Raw genomic sequence first — 17,889 nt, 5'->3', positions numbered from 1 at the left:
GGCACTTACATGGCCTTACATAATGTCAAGGTAGTACATGTATAAAGAGAGAGGAAAGGCTCAGAGATATTTCAATTGTGTCAAGAAAGCTTTTTGCAAACAGAATTACCTTTCATGATTTCTGTTATTGCCTGCCGGCATTTAATAATCTATTGAGTACAAACAAGACTCCCGTATGCGGCAATCACTTTACAAGGGGTACATTGTAGGCATTTTCTCCATATTTTGACAAAAGCACAAGTTTCGTTTTGTCTTCACAGCTTTCCCGATACAGCTTCAGGACAATTAAAAGGCATGACTGCGATACCAATAAAATCTGCACATCAGTATAATATTGTAAAAGGCAGACAAGTCATTCAAAATTTCAGTTAACAAAAGCTGCAGTGCATATCATGGCCATGAAGCCCTACTTACATCCTCAAATCAGCATGAAAGAATGACCGTCAAGTATTGTTCGGTTCCAATCAGAGACAAATGTTGGTCGATTAGCCATTGAAAGAATCTAATGGTTTTCATAACTCCCATCAGGGAGATGTACCTACATGGAATGTATAATTACTCAAATGAACATTGTGACAACTTGGGAACAAACACATTCAAGTGAGTTGTGGCTAGTGATGACTGTCTGCGGTCAAGTCCATCAGAAAGAGAGAGTGCGACAGCTTCTATTGCTCATCTTTTCACTATCTCCTTCATAAAATGACCTCCTCGATGTCGTCGTCGAAATCGTCGAAGCTGGAATTTGGCACATTCACCGAGATGCCGTTGGGTTTGTTCGGCTGAGAGATGGGCCCCTTGGGGGTCGTCTTCTCCCACGGCAGGGCCGCGCTGTCTGCCACGGGCTTGGCTTTGGTGGACGTCGAGAAGACTGTCCCCTCCAGAGAGCTGCGGTTCTTGGAGGCAGGAGCATTGGGGCTGTCGCTGCCGCTGAAGAGGTTTGAAATGAGATCGGCCTTCTTGTCACTCTGGTTCACCTTCGGCGTGCTGAAGAAGTCGTCGTCGTCATCGTCGTCGAACAGACCGCCTTTCTTGGCGGCGGGTTTGTCACCAGCCGCTGCCCGACGGCCAAAGGACGGGGCGTAACCTCCGAATGTGGATGATTCGTCGGCCGCTTTGCGCTGCTTTCCCCCGGAGGAAGGGGAACCCAGGAGGTCTGGGTGTGAGGGCTTGCCATTGTGAAGGTTTTCAACTGGTGGAGGGAATCTGAAATTGGACAGAGGGACATGGTAAGGGTGGGGCTAGGGTGAGATCATTGATCCTATTAGAAAGACAAATCAAAAACAATCAAAAGACCTAAAGAATTATCTTATGCAAAATGTATTCCCATCATTCAGGTCATTTCAAACAATTCTTTAGTAGTTAGGTTAACTGACTTAAACATGAAACATAACACCTTCAAACACCTGACTTATTACAACATGAACGGTCACCACAGTCTAACATTACTTAGAGCAACAGGAAGAACACACAGTTTGCACACAAGTCAGACAGGTTCCAAATTGGGAATGCTGTGGTTCCCCTTTGCCAGACCACTTGGTATTTGACATATCTTACAATGGAAATGATATCTCTTACAATGGAAATGACAGGTGGTATCATTACAAAATTTCATATTTCATACCAATCACCAACTGAAATGTATGGCAGTGACAAGGGAAGCAATTATGTGCACCCAAGCACCCTTTCATTGCCTGAAAGCTATAATGATACTGTGCTTCTCTTGTGTATGTGACTGCCAGGTCACAAACCTGTGACATGTTATGGACAGCAAAATTCATAATTGCAGAAAACAATAACCCCATTTTTAAGGATTGGATGACAACTACTGCACATGTAATGATGACTACATGAAAGATGGTGCTTTTTTAGCACCACGATCATATTGGTCCTATGAATCCATGGCTGTAGGGTACTGTCATCAGGGTAAGCATCATCCTCTGCCTGGACCCTGCCTTATATAGCATTTCAAGGTAGCCATTGGCATACTGTGTACACCCGGGTCAAGAGGGACTCTGGAGTAGAACATTTTGCTCCAAGAGTGTACATGCCACACTGGATTTGAACCCAGGGTCTCCCGATTTCAGGGTCTAAAGCCTTATCCACTGCACCACAGTGCTCACACATGTCATTATATATCACTCTAGTCCCCAAAGGACCAAACATTTTATGGACTCATTCCCATATGTGCACCATCCCCACTGCCTTACTTGTACTCCTTCTTGCTGCCGCGGGAGTCCGGCTTGCCCGTGTCGATCTCTTTCATCTTGGCCAGCAGGAGGTCCTTCTTGCGCCTCTCCTCCGCCAGCCTCTCGGACTCCTCCTTCTGTTTCCTCCTCTGGTTAGCCATCTCCTCCTCCTCCTCCTTTCGTCTCCTCTCTGCCGGGAAAAATCAAATGGAGGTCGAGGCATGTGGAAAACAATAAATCAAGCAACCCACTTTTTCATTGCAATGAGGTACAAGGCTAACCTATCGTTGATTGACAATTAACCCGCACTGAGCCACAGCCTATGGAGAGTGTGCACATAATGTCATAGGATTTTCTGGGCCAATCCGCACTCAAAGCATACAAGGGGTTAATGGAGCAGATGTAATGTTCGAGTGGTGGTGAGCAAACACAACAATTCTGTCACCCTGGAAGTGAAAGTCTTTATTATTGCCACATGAAGGCATGTACACTTCAATGAATGACATATCACTCCCATTCAACGAAAATATAAACCATATTTTCTCCATGTGTATACAGGTTTACGCTTTTAATTCACACTTTGGGATGTACTCACAGGCAAGAACAGAGTACTGGATATCATTAGGCCTGGAATTTTAATCTTTTTTTATCTTTACTTCAGGAAATTTAATTTTGCAGTTTCAAGGTTTTCCTTGATATACCAGGTAACAATAGTACATAGAATATTGCAGGAGGCTTCTTGGAACAAGACCCTTCTAGCCCTGCACACTGAGACATTTTCATTTGGTACATAATGCATGTATCAAACAGCATAACCAAGGCATGTAACTGCACGACATGTGTGTCAACTCCACATTTAACTAGACCCATCTCCAATGGAATTCATCACTATCACTCTTCCATTTTACAAACCAGGAATTCCATAAAAAGGGGGCGCCTTTACATAAATCAAAGGGGGTGCAGACGCCCCCTCCATTTTTCTTTTTATTTCTTTTGTTTTGACAAAAAATAAAGGGGGTGTGCGCCTGGTGCGCCCCCGCCTGGATCCATCACTGTGTTACTGTAAAAGTGGATATTTTCGCGCGACTAATTTTTCGCGCTCGGCCGGATATGAAGAGTTTCGCATGTTTTTAATTCCGCGGTATCAAGACATCAACTACAGGAACATATGGCAAGCAGAAATATTCGCGTGCTTTTATTTTTGCGCTAGTTTCTGATTGCGCGAAATGTGCGAAAATTTCAACACCGCGAAAATTTCCACTTTTACAGTACTATGCAGAGAAGTGACACTCCCTGTACTGTGTCACAATATTCATCTGTGAATATGAAACAGAATTCAGGGAGATGCTAATGAATAGGTGATCTAATGTAATGGCTTTCAACACATCAACATTAATGGCAAGAAATATATTTTTTATGAAGAAGCCTGTGATATCTTGTATTCACCCCCTCCCCCAATTTCTTTTTATGTTAACATGTTTGCATGAGACACCGTTGTACATCTACCCTCTGCTGCTGTGTAAACAATGGAGGATGCTAATTCCCAGAGCTCACTCCGGTAGGAGAGATGCATATGTTGTTAATGGCTCCTGTCCGCTCATGCGGAACTCAACGCCTTTCTCTCCCCCAATGCCATTATCTACAGTAATCTGAGCACAAGGCTACAAGTCAGCCTCTCTGCTTATGATGCGTCCATTAGTGTGTGTTTGTGTGTGAGTGTGTGTGTGTGTGTGTGTGTGTTTATTTTAACATCTACATGTGTGTCAAGGAATGCATCATCTCTGATGCGTGTGTGTTTCACTAGACGACCCAACCTTACTGAAACACCAAACACCTACAAAATTTGTAACTATAATGTTGTATAAGCTAGAACAGAAAGGTAATGCATACTGCTGCAGCCTTTCCTAATGCACAAAAAATCCAATCTTCATGCATTTGCAGAGATGGATGTGAAAAACTGAATGCTTTGGTGTACATAAGAAACATGCTTGATCTTGTAAGAGTGAGATACTCCAAACAAAACTCATGCTCTCAAAACTGGATGCTTTACTACGTTTTATGTACTAGAAACATGCCAGATCTCAACATGCATGATACTCTGACCAAGGGGAAGAAGGTACAGCTGTCTGGCTTTATTACCCAGATACTGTTTTACATTGGTGAATTTGTAGTACATCAAAGTTAGATTGATGTGATCTTACATGGAAATGAAGATGTGTAAAATCAAAATGAATGTCTAACACAAACACAGCATCTATGCAAAGTAGGACCTGAATGATGAATGCATTATATGAGAAATACAAAAACAAAGGAGGGGGTGAGAGAGAATAGGGAAATAGAGAACGAGATGTGAAGGGGAGCTGCATTTCTCATATTACATGGCAAGAATTCCATCAAAGGCAGGAGCAATTGTCTTCTCTCTACCTTCACTTAGCTGCACTTTCTAAAATGGGGACATTAGATGGTATGGTGATGCATTTATTCATGAATGCAAGTTTTGAAATGAAAGTGGAATGATTTCTTCTTTGTTTTCATTTATTATTATTATTATCATTTTCTCTTTTGTTTTGGTTGTTGTGGCATGGCTGGGTGAACTGGCCCTCATTGGCGAGACACAGTACCATATGACTGAAATGAGGTTTGGTAGTTGGTGATTTAATAGACATCCTCCCCCTCCCCCTCCCCACCCCCCACCCCCCCACCCCCCCCCCCCCACCCCTTGATCAGCCAATGAGGGCTCATACATGTACCTGCCAGGCATATGAGAACGTGTGAATGCATAAATCACATATAAAGTGAAGAAGTGATGAATAGCTTGTATGCACACTGTCAGAATTTGAGAAAGACTGAACAATTTTAGTAATGAAAGTGTTGCCCCCCCCCCCCCCCCTCCAGTATTGCATCTTCCCTTGATTGCTCCCTTTAATCTCCATAAAGTTGTCTTGGAGAGTCGCAAAAGACAAGGAGAGAAAGATAGAAATAAAGAGAGAAGAAAGAGAACAAGATAGAGCAATGAAATATATCACAATTTGCTCAGCTCTAAAATGAGATATAAAAAGAACACTGAAGTTAGCTGGAAAGAGATGAGGGTCAGTGTTACTGACCAGCATCATCTGGAGACAGAGACCAACAGACACAGACAGAGAGACATACACTTGTACAGACACACAAACATACAAACAGGGCCCCGTTCCATAAAAATTGTTATCAATATTAACAAGTTGATCGTAAGCTACTGAAATCCTTGCATCCGATTGGCTGAAAGCAAATTTGTCATAGAAATGTGGCAGTTGTTCCCGATAACAAATTCTATGAAACGGGACCCAGACCAAAATGCAGGAAGATCACAAATGCTTGATTTAATCAAAACAAGATGAGAGACAAGAAGAAACGAGGTACAATGTCTGGAGAAAAAAATCTCACAAAAAGAAAGAATGGATTGCGAGAGAGAAAGATTGTTAACACAATAATACGCAGATACAGATTGGTCAAGAAATGACAGGGGATCTTAGAAGACAGAAATACATACAGATCTATACACTCATGTACGCATGACACAGGAAATATTTACAGTGTTGTTAGTGAAGAGCATGAACACTATTTGAGACTTGACAGAAAAGAAGAAATAGTTTGTCACAGGATGAGACAGAGAGAGAAAGGGACACACACAAGTGGAGGAAGATGGAGGAAAGATTAGTAAGGGGGAATGTAAAATCCTCATGTAGTGAAAGGGTGGGGGATGATGGGTGTGGCATCACTCCGCTTCTATTTACCGTCGTCCTCTCGTGAGTCTGGTTTGCCGGCGCTACCAGCTCGGGTGCTGGAGTACTTCTGAAGGTCTCGCACGCTGTTGACGGCAAAACCATTACTGGGCTTGGAGGGCGCCGGTGCTTTTGGCTTGGAGCCAAAGAAGGGGATGTCTGCCTCGTCCGAATCATCGTCGTCGTCGAAAGTGGGCGTTTTGGGGGCATTGTTGTTGGTGATGAAAGTGGACGATTTTTTGTGTGCAGCTACGGGTAGGAGATATGGGTATGGGATTGAGGTGAATAATTAAAGTTATGTGAAAGTGTTCAATAAGTCAACTCAATGCATACATTCTTTCTTTGTGTGTGCCTATATGTGTGTATCAGACTCACTATTCAGACAGCCTGGTGTTTATGCTACAGCAGAGATATTCTGTGCTGAAAGTAGCCCTGGCTAGGCACAGTAAACCGGCTTACGCATGTGTTTAATGGGTGCAATTTTGGAAGCAAGCAATTGCAATGCTACAAAGACATTGTAAAAGGGAGCAGTGTTTGCTTGACACAAGTTTGTATGCTTTTAGGTGGGCATATTTTGGTTGTTTTAATAATACGACACTTATAATGTTGAGACCACATATGATACCACACTACCCATCTGAACAGCAAAGACACAACTGAGATGTAGTTTACAACTATATGTGCACGCACAAAAGTCACATGAATACAAACATCCAAATGTTCACGTGATAATGAAAAGTTCTTTCACACACTAACTTCCTGTTGAATTCAAATCAACAAAAGCGATTCTCCAAGGGTGAGATAAATAGCACTATATTGCAGCATGCTCAGAGACACAGTGAGACATGCACATATAATACCCAGAAACACAATAGCTCAGCCATCATAATGAATGTGGCTGACACGCCATTGTAACCTTGGCATTTGAAAAACACCATCGTCACGGTAACCCACATGGAGCGGGATGTGATGAAGATGAAATGCAGGCTACTACAATTTATTTGGACAAGATGAGAGAGTAGTCTACAATTCAGACACAAGCTTACCTTCCTCCTCTTTCTGCTTTCTTTCTCTCTCCTGTGATGTATCAAAATACAAAAATGAAACAAACACATAATTGGTCACGGAGACAAAGACAGGTGACACATCATTACTACTAGTCTCCCTGCAAGACTTCCCTTCCTCTTAACATACGTAGTTTGCAGTGCCGCAATTCCATACACAGATTGTATGCATTACACAATATTTTGGCTTACAGATTAATGTGTTAATATCTTGATACATTATCCAATTACTAATGCCAATTAGTAATTAAAACATATTTCAAACGAATTTCAATCATTTTGTTAAGTTGTTATACGGTAAGCAAATAATCAACGTTGGTGAAGGTTATGGGACAAACTATCACTTACGGGGTGATCTGGATGTAGCTATCTTTCCGAAGCGCAGCTGAGGAAAGATAGCGTACTCATGCAGATTGCCGAGGAAGTGATAATTTGTCTCATTGCCTGAAACTAAAAGTTGATTATTTGCCTTATATTCCACATCTAGGGTCCAAGATATTCCCATTTTATTCCACATCTGAAACCGTTTTAGCTGTCTTTAGGTATCCTTAGGGCTTTACTAGGCTATGTGGTTTACTTTAGACGTACTAGTATGCGCGTAGATGACAAAACAATGAATTTGCTCCGCGCCTCGTGCGTGGCACCGAAATAAAAGTGCGTTGCACTGTGGTCTATCACTTGACCCAGGTCAAATGATAGACCACAGTGCAACGCACTTTACTTTCGCGCGTACTCAAAATTGTAAGTTATATCACGCGTTAGGGCTGTGTCGACTACTGTAAGAGACCAGCGAAACAAATGACTATCATCATAGAGTGTAACGAACTTTTCTTCTCAGGTGATGTGATGGGCAAAACTACGCTTTATCACGTGATCAGCTCTTGACAAATCCTATAGCAAGATTCTTAGTATGTGGAATATAATACCAAATATCTCTTTCATATATAGTATGAGCAGTCAGTCCGCAGCGTGAGCGAAAACGCACGTATTTATTCAAGTCGTATGCACGGCTGAGCGGTGCTTGCATACGTAATGAGCAGATACATGGTCATGAATAAATCCGTGTAGAACGAGTATTTCTTGTCAGTTTTCGACACTTTTAATATCGACTGAAAGAGAAAACATTAGCAAATATGCTCATGATCAAAATAAATCGGAAAAGAAGAATATAGAATATAAAAATCTCTCTCGAATTCGGTATTGTATTCAAAAATATTCCTTCACGTTTGACGCCAAAAAACTAACCTGAAATCTTTCATGCCCCTCTAAAATATGGTGAAGACTATGTCCGCTAAAGTATATAGTATCACAATAAGGGAAAGTTTTCTCATCTTCATTTCAATACGGGTCAGGAACTAGCAAAATTCAGAGACATGTCTAGCGTCGAGTTTAAAAAGATTATCCTCGCGTTCGCACCGGAATTCTGGGTCTGTGATTGGTCGAAATCTGTCGCAAGACGCGGCGTGTCGCATCGCGTAGTATCCATTGGCTGCTGACTCAATGCTGTGAGTTCAAAAACTATGTATCAGATAAACGTGTCATTGATATGAGTAATAGCTGAATAGTGTACAATTGAGTTGGAGGTAATTTGAAAATGAAAGCCTATATTAGTTTCATGAAATCCATGATTTTTTTAAATGTTAGGTTCCAGATTGTGATCGAATTTTCACTCTCTATACAAAACTTGAACTTTACACAGAAACCAATGATGTGTATGTGAGTGTGCACTTACAATGACCCTGAACAATGGACCTGCCTACCACCTGTCCCGAGCTCTGCTGAAAGGCACATGAATGCTTTATCAATTATTCATGTGGACTGCCCTGAGCACTGCTAGTCTGAATTCTTGACACAGGGTGAAATGCATGCACATGAAAGAAGTAAGCATATGTTTCCATGTGCTTGCACACACCACAATTCAGAATGAACAAAGACTAGCTGCGATAGTGGAATTCCTCATGAAGCATTCCAATCCTGGTCATTGTCCACGACCATTGCCTGGGTATCAACAACACACTCCACGCGTGTTCATTCACTATCCCACTTCCGGTAAGAAAACACAATTTGCCATGTTTTCAACAGCAAAATTCACAAACTTTGAAAAGGTGCCCCTCTTCGTTTTTTAATTGATCATACTCGCTCAAGTTTCACGATTGTGAAATCGAAGAAATTACGGAGATCTATTTTCAATACCAGTCAGGAACTAGCAAAACATCAAACTATGATCTAAAAGCTTCTTGAACACTGGCAAAATAATCGTTTACTTTGATGCTAAAATGGACTACTATATTGAGATCAAAAATAGGGAAATTAGGTATCAAATTAATGAGCATAATCAGCTCTACAACCTACCCAACCATCCTGGGTCAAACAATGCACTGCGAAAGCTATGAAAGCTGTTATTGCGACCTCTGCAAAAACTCTCGCAAAGTATCGCGAAATTTCGTCAGTCTCAAGGGCACAAACTGCGCAAACGTGATTCTGAATAAAATTGTCGTTCGTGCCTCATTATCGCACGCGCTGCGGACTGACTGTGAGATACATTTACACTAGATCTTGTACTTATATATGGGTAATTCCGTGAAGTTGGGGCACAAAGTGTGACATTTTAGCATAACTCAATACTAATTATCAGTGGCGGATCCAGAGGGGGGCGCAACCGGCGCACGCCCCCCCCCCCTTTATTTTGCGTGAAAAACAAAAGAAATAAAAAGAAAACAATGAAATGAAACCCGGAAGTGCCACCAGAAATATTAGTCACGCCCCCCCTTTACAGAATTCCTGGATCCGCCCCTGATTATGCTATACATATATTCTTTGTAGGCTTTACATTTGTATTGAGACCATACATTTTCTTGGAAATTTTGTGCCATTCAGACTCAATTTTGATGAAGTTATTTTTAAAAAATGTAACGGTGTCCTGTAGCATCGTGACGTGTCCATGTAGCATCGTGATAGTTAAAATCTGGTCCTAAAAGACAAATTAATGCAATAAGCTTGACCAAAATTTGATATAATATGCATAATAACTAGATTAGTCAGATAGCTAAATATCTTAAATCTCCTTCCACAGTTTTACTTTTATAAGAAAATTACACAATGTGTCACTATTCTACACGGTGTCCACCAAATGTCACAAAAAAGGACACCGCGTAGCATCGTGATACATTTTGTAATTTTCTTTTGAAATTAAAACTGTGTGCAGGAAATTTGTGATATTTAGCTATCTGACTAATCTAGTAAATATGCATATTGCATCAAATTTTGGTCAAGCTAATTACCATAATTTGTCTCTTAGGACCAAATTTTAAAATTTCACGATGCTACATGGACACGTCACGATGCTACAGGACACCGTTACATATTGTTTAATAACTTCATCAAGATTGAGTCTGAATGGCACAAAATTTCCAGGAAAATGTGTGGCCTCAATGCAAATGTACAGTAAAGCCTACAAACAATAAATGTATAGCATAATTAATATTGAGTTATGCTGAAATGTATTTTTAAAATATCATGATGCTACATGGACACTGCCCCAACTTCATGGAATTACCCATATACAATGGTTATATGTGTGCTGACCATCACCAATGGAGCAGTGTGAACACACACCATATCACACAGCCGTTTATATCAAACCATTTATTCTCATGGTCGGAAATCCAAGTATGTAGCAGTGGCTGGAGTAAAAACAAACCCATCATTGGCATATCTTTGAGTTTTTGAATTGAAATTATTAACTTTTCTTCCATAATTGGCTTTGAAATTGAATGAAACTGTCAGCTATGGTCCATCTTAACATTTATGACAGCCAAAAGAAATGCTATTGATAGATTAAGGAAAAGAATGGTAGAGCAACGTTTCTGAACACTGATGCTAAGTTGTCTGTATTCACCACACAGATTTGCACACTCCATGCTTGCATGCATGCACTACACTCACATTGATTTGCATTCCTTTACACTTCAGCTCCGCACATGTACTGTACGGGCGAGCTGTTTGTTTCCACTCCTGCTATACCGGAAGTGACGTATACCCGACCATGAGAATTGAGTTTTGTGAGTGCTACCATTTTCCCCATATTTACACACATGCTAGTAAGCTGATCACATATTGTACTCCAGGGGCCCCGCTTCACATCTAGGAAAGCATTCTGCCATAACAGGAACTTTCAAGCATTGCAGCTTTAAAAAAAATACATAAAATAACATAAAAGGCCCTTAATTGATTGGATTTTTGTGTGTGTGTGATTTGCTACAACAATGGCAAATGCAATTACCGCAGAGTGTTTAATGAGATCGGCTCATTATTGAATTCACATAATTCACATACTCCTCATCTTTCTAAGAGGTTTTCCTTGCTATAATGGTCTCTGTCACTTCAACGGTGACAGTTTTTGTTATACAATTCTCTGCCTAACCCCCTTCATTTTCCCTCCTTTTTGTCTATGTGTACTACAACATTTGTTTGTTAAATACCAATCAAACAAGAGTTGGTACAGGTTTAAAAAACATGATTTCCTTTTTGCTTTAAATGTTAATAAAATGTAATTTAGTTGTGTTTTCAGACAGCAATGCAAGGAGAAAATGCAGAAACAGACACCAATCACAAGGGAGGGGAGAGAAGGGTTAGATGTGAACGAGGCGATCAAGTTGAAAGACAGAAAGAAAAAACTGTTATGGCATTCCGGCCTGTTCACATCAAGCATATCAATCGAGGCACGCTTTACCCCAAATATGACTGTAGCTGTTCCCTGTTTGGGTCCTGCGGAATCACTCATCAACCAGAGGGGCTTCTTGTCCTCTCCTCGCCTCCCCACCCCGATCCCAAACGAATCCTTCTCCCCACCCGCCCGGTTCAGCGCCGCCCCAAATACCGGCTTTTGCCCCCCTGCCACACCAGAGTTCTTTGCACTGTTTGAAAAAGATGGCCGGTAAGGGGCGTCCGGCGAGTCTCTTTGTGAACTGGTAAATGATGGCTTGAATGTGTCCGTTTCATGAGCATTTCTCTGGGAGGAAAATGAGGGAGCTGTTGTACTCGGTCCCGTAAATGTCTTTGGCTTTGAGAAGGAGGGCTCATAAGCACGCCCAGCAGGCTTAGAGGCATTATTGGTGTTTTGGAGAAATGAGGGTTTGTATGAGTTTGTTTTATTTCTATTGGACTGCTGTGAATTCACAGAGTCTGAAAAGAGACTAAACTGTCCATTCTGGCAGTGATGCATGCGGAGAAAAAAAAAAGGAGGAGCAAGAAAGGAACAGTGACAAGCATAGCATGGAATAGTGACATACAGAAATTCATACATGAATTTTCTCTGAAAGACATATACACCTGTGGTCTACACATCATCAATGGTTCTCCCCACAGTTTTACATTTGATTTAACTTGAGAGGGCAGATCAGCCAGTTTGGGACTCCACTCGTGGTATCTTTCTAGCTTATATCTCACATTCCAAAGCACTCAGCATGCCATTTAGCATGAAACTTGACACAGTAAGAGATTATACCTCAACAAGCAGTTCACAACATATAGAAGTGAACACGAGTTTGCTTGAAGAAATATGATGGGAAGGTATGCCATAGTCCTTTACAATATACATGTAACTGTACTGTCACAATGAAGTCACCTCATGATAATCATCAATATCACTTATGGAACAAATAAATGGAAATGTTAAGGAGTTATATGATATATATTTGCAAAATAAATATGTATTGCTAGTAAAGTAGTGTGGTAAATGGTAATCCCAGCACCAATGAAGAAATGTGAGTTACTATAAAATATATCTGCATGATTTTCATTATAATTTATACACAAACATCTATAGGAGCAAAACTGAGCCAGGAGTATTTTTTATTGAGTAGTGAAGAAAATGAAAATACCTTTCTCTCATTCTCTTCTCTCCTCCTCCTTTCCTCCTCCTCCTTCTCCCGCTGTTTCCGCTTCTCCTCCTCCGCCCGTCTCCTCTCCTCTTCCTCCCGCTCCAGTCTCCTCTTCTCCTCCAGCGCCTCCCGCTCCCTCCTCCGGCCCGCATCCTCGTCGGCCCGCTCCCGCTTCTTGATGCCCGCGTCGAGCTGCTTCAAGATGTCCACCTCCTTGTTTGGTGGCTGGGAGAGGGGCTTGGATCCCGCGTCCAGCTCGAGGAGAATCTTCTCGTGCTCCGAGAGCTCCCTCTTGGGTGGAGGAGGGGCCGCCTTCTTCTCTTCCGCCCTGACGGGCTTGGCTGCTCGTGGGCTGGGCTCCGGATCCGACTTCCGCTTCTCCTCTGCCGACGAGGAACGCTTCGCCGGAGGCGGGTGTGGTGTCTGCTTTGTCTTCTTGAGGTCGTCATTTGACGTCGCCCGCGTCTGCTTGAGGGGTCTTATGGGGGGAGGCGAGATGCTGTTGAGCTTGCCGTGGGGCTTCATGATGCGGTTGCTATAGATATTCCTGATGTCCAGCTCCTTCTCTTTCTCCTGCAAAGCAATATCATGTACAAGACAAGTCAGCGCTCATATCGCATCACTGCAGGTGACATGAAAGATCTGCTCTAGTTGCACAGATGCAGGAGAACTATATTAACCATGTAAACAGCATGAATGACATGGGATGTACTTTCAAAAAATTTTTCCCACTATGCTAATATTTGTTTGTTTGTTTTTTCATAGCACATATCCATCTTTTAATTCTCTCTCACAACCAGGCGTGCAATTGTGTCTTTTTCCTACCCATAGTCTATTTACTGTACATCTTGCTTACACAATATCAGGCTTGCATATGGACACTGCTACTCAAATGTAATTCTTTTTTTCGTCCCTTTCTGTTTTTTTTTTTTGGGGGGGGAGGGGGGTGGAGGGGGATTACTCGTTAAAGGAATGATATAGTTCTAGTTTAGATGGAGCTTCACATTTCAAACTTTTCTGTTGTGAAATGACAAGAAACCTAAACAGCATATTTGCAAGAGGAATTCAAAGTTTATTTGATGAGAAATGGTTTTGAAATGGCTGCGGTACCAGTATCCAAAACAAAGACCCTTATGAAAGGTGGATCCCCCTTTTAGTAGGATTGCTTTGTTTTACTGTTTTTTCTCTTTTTTTAAAATTCCTCTGAGAATTGCATGCTCTTTAGAATTTAAAAAGTGGCTTCTGATTATCTCACAAAAAGTTAAAACCTGAATCCCCATCCCAACCAAAACCAGCCGTTTAATTCTCCTCTGATATCAAGAAAACATTCAATATTTAAATGCTAGAGCTAGACTTACACAAGAAGGGAAACCACTTTGTAGCAAATATGATGCCTGATGGCACTAAGGCAGCACTCACCCTGAGTTGATACTTGAGTGACTGATTCTCCTCATCCAGCTGGATGACTCGTCGGCGCAGTTCCTTGTCCTGATGCCTCGTCTGGTCAGTCTCGTGCCGGTGGTTCTTTTTCATGTGATCCACGTACCTTTCTAGCTCCTGTTTAGAGGCAAAGGGGGCGGGGGTTAGTGAAATGAGGTATCACTCCATAGGATTGGTAAAGTGTTCTGAACCCCTACACCTTGATTTTGAGCATAAAGTACACAGCGCAGATCGATGATCAGCTGTTACTGAATCAGCACATGTGATGACGTCAGTGCAATAAGTGCTTGCAGTACTTGGCACCATTTTACAACATCAAAAGAGTAGACCCTCTGACATGGATGTTGCCTAACATGTAACTCAAGACAAGCAATCCCAGCAATACGACCAGCTGATCAGTGCAACCAACATTTCTCAAGACATTTTATCATTCATCTTCTGTCACTGCTATCTGGACTCAATGAGTACAATGATATAAGACAACCACAATAAATGAGAAGCAAAATTTACTATTTGGCAGGTGTGCATTTGCTGGTTATTCAAATAAAGAAAGAAGACAGATGGAGGCTAAGGTATTTGAGCAAGGAAGGTGAATGTAAGACTAACCTGTATTTTCTTGTCCTTCTCATCCACAGAGTCTGTGAGACGATCCACTTTTCGCTGGAGCTTATCACGGTCCAAGAGGTGCTTATCCTCCGATATCCTGCGAAGCTTCTTCACCTCGTCTGTCAGCCGGTTGATCTCCTCGTTGCGCTCCTTCAGCCGGCGATCCCGCTCGCGTTCCTTGTCCTGGGCACGGCGGAGCCGCTCGCGGAGGCTGTCCACCTCGGCGGCATGGTTGCGCAAGAGCTGCGGCAGCTGTTCCTCGGAGTCCTCGAACTTGGAGAGCGCCACTTCCTGCCGCCGCTGGAGCTGCTTCACCAGCTTCAGCTCACGCACCGCATCATCGTACTTGCGCTGGAGCTCATCGAAGTCGCTGCGCAGGCGATTGATGGTGTGACCCTTTGCAGACAGCATGCGCCGTGTGACCTCCGTACTTCTTGGTGACTGCTGCACCGTCGATACACTCTGTGAGCGGCCTCCACGGCCTCCCTTCTTCTTTGGAGGTGCTGGAAGACATTGAGATTCCGAAGAATTGTAAATTACTCTGCCACGATATGAATCAATACAAAATTGCAAACACTGAAGAATCATACATATACAGGCCTGGAAATGTACATTGTACATCATGATGATGAATGTATCAAACACTTGGCATACGTAAACAGCAAGTACATGTAATAGCAGTATCTATAGAAGAGAAATCTTAGGAAAAGAAAAGAACATAAAATTCACTAACTAAAAACCTAACCCCTTTTTGTGGATAAGCCCTTAATACTTGGAATACAGGGTTGCTGCCTTTCCGATAAACACACAATTTTGAAGACAATAAATTTGGTATATAAAAAAAGAGCAAATGAAGAATTGCTTTTAACTTTATGTACACATGATATGTAGATATCAGGAGCCAGGAACGACATTTTCCTGTTTTCCACTTGCTTTAACTCACTCACCTTTCTTAAGAATCTTTGTTGATCTTGTATAAGTTGTTGCATAACTCCTATATGAAGATCTACTGTCCTTACTAGTATTAGAGTGAGAATTCCTGTTTGTTGTTGTGGTGTTGCGACCACGAGTTGATTTCTTAGTTCGTACAGGTGAGGCTCGCCTCGAGTCCTGCCTTGAGTCCTCAGAGTCAAAAGAGTCTGAATAAGAGGGTGATCTCGATCGGGAGCGCGACTTGCCCCGCGTCGATCTGCGATAACTGGGCGACCGCGATCGCGACCTCGAGCGGGATCCATAGCTGTTCGAGTACGGCGAGTCCTTCCTCCGCGACATGGCGTCCGATTCGGCCGTGAAGTTCCCTGAGGTTGACGGCCGGGAGTGGACAGGCGAGGAGGAGGATGGGTCAGACTTCTTGGAATGCTTGGAGTCTGAGTTTGGGGGATGGGGTGAGGACTTCAGCCAGGACGGAGGAGTTGAACCGCGGTTGTACTCCCCTTTCAGGGCGGGCTTCTGGTCACGGTCGCCATCAAAATCGAAAAAGGAGTCAGCGTCACCCAGTGCGGTCATAACGCCTCCTTCCTTTGCAGCAAGGGAGTCCGCGGGACGACAGCTATGGCCTCTGGATTCTAGAAGAAAAATCAATTTAGTGAATTTTAGACCTCCTGAGAACATTGTTCCTAAAATAAAAAAATACACTAAATGAGAGATTCCCCCCAAAAAGTCACACATACAATTACTACTGTTGGATTGGCTAATTGTCTGAACATTGCCATATCACATTTTTTTGAGTATTTTTTTTTCTTCAAATATTAGACAGAGAAGATTTAATTTGCATGTTGTCCTGCCATTATCACATTTGTAATTTGCTCTGCATATTGTCAACACTGCATTTTCATATTTAGAAATCAGGCAGCAGGACTCTTGGAACACAGGTGTACATAATAAACTTGCAGTACCGTACTCAGCTCTGTACTTCATCATCCTAACTGGCATAAAAAACAACAACAAACAAACAAACAGTAATGTTAGGATTCAAGTTAGGACTCTGGTTGTAAAGGCATGGGTAGAGAAAGGTCAGTCCTTGTGAATCATCAAATAACCAAGTTGACGATGTCATACTCTCACAATTTCTTTTCCATAGTATATACAGAAATGAGAAAAATCTCATATTTCAGCTGTATTATTATAAAACTTGCCTTAAAACCACCCAAAATAAAAAAGAACAATGTAATCTCTTTATATACCTTGGTATGAGAACATAATCTTATTAGCTAAATAAGTTTTTTCTTTTCTTCTGAATTTCATGACATACCAAGTACATGAAAAATTGTGAGGGAATGACATCATCAAATTGCTCATTTGAATATTTATAAGACTGGTCAAGAAATGTTTTCTGAAAAAAAAAATGTGAAAATTCAAAATGTCATATCTTCCTTATTTTCTTATGTGGTCCAATTTTTGTCATTTTTGTATTGTTCTGTAGGGAATATTTTTCTCTTTCTTTTGAAATTCATCTATTTTGGGGTGGATTCTTCTATAAACACCAGTTGTTTTTGGTAACTCTTTCTGTGCCATGGTGTACACCCCCTATTGTATATATATGCCACACTGAGACAGCAACACAGCCATGCTTTTGGGAACCATTCTGTTTTTTAAATCTGGTAACTTTATTATCTATTGTTACCCTGGACACAAAATGAGCAACGTTGGGGAGAAAATGGCAAAGCTTTGGTTTGATGTAAATTGCATGATAAAGCTATAATTTTTCTTTATGATCTGTACATTCAGGAATACACTACTAGTTAAGTAGGATCTAGGATAAGTCAAATGTTGTGAGGGAATAATAAGGACAAGGTTTTGACATGTCCTTCTTTTCTGAAATTGTTAACTGCAGACCCTCTATCAAAGTGCAGCCATGCATGCTGCTACAATTTGTAGTGCTACAAATATTAGGTTCTAGTTTATTACATGTGCATGCCTAATAAAAATACCAAAAATTTTCCTTTAAAAG

At 41.7% G+C, this 17,889-nt stretch overlaps 1 protein-coding gene across 1 annotated transcript; it reads right to left on the bottom strand.

The window, feature by feature from the left end:
• Nucleotides 1-451: 451 nt before the first annotated feature.
• On the bottom strand, nt 452-16,445 carry LOC139742537 (uncharacterized). The gene is made up of 8 exons (XM_071653071.1): nt 15,887-16,445; nt 14,940-15,442; nt 14,313-14,450; nt 12,894-13,466; nt 6,994-7,024; nt 5,960-6,196; nt 2,208-2,376; nt 452-1,203 (listed from the first exon to the last, which is right to left on the bottom strand). The coding sequence occupies exons 1-8, from the start codon at nt 16,443-16,445 to the stop codon at nt 693-695; spliced, it is 2,721 nt and encodes a 906-aa protein (XP_071509172.1). The 3' UTR covers nt 452-692.
• Between the last annotated feature and the right edge of the window lie 1,444 nt (nt 16,446-17,889).

Source organism: Diadema antillarum, unplaced genomic scaffold (genome assembly GCF_040938485.1).
Source record: "Diadema antillarum isolate AM-2024a unplaced genomic scaffold, OU_Dant_1.0 seq00001004_RagTag, whole genome shotgun sequence".
In the NCBI taxonomy this organism is placed as follows: Eukaryota; Metazoa; Echinodermata; class Echinoidea; order Diadematoida; family Diadematidae; genus Diadema; species Diadema antillarum.
The sequence above is the reverse complement of the archived record's forward strand: the minus strand, read 5'-3'. Positions and strand labels throughout refer to the sequence as shown.

Excerpts from the sequence above, each read along its gene's own strand:
- LOC139742537 (XM_071653071.1), bottom strand. The coding sequence starts at position 16,445 with ATGACCGCACTGGGTGACGCTGACTCCTTTTTCGATTTTGATGGCGAC. Across the intron at positions 6,197-6,993 it reads AAAGCAGAAAGAGGAGGAAG|CTGCACACAAAAAATCGTCC; the intron begins GTAAGCTTGTGT and ends TCCTACCCGTAG. Across the intron at positions 2,377-5,959 it reads AGACTCACGAGAGGACGACG|AGAGGAGACGAAAGGAGGAG; the intron begins GTAAATAGAAGC and ends TTTTCCCGGCAG.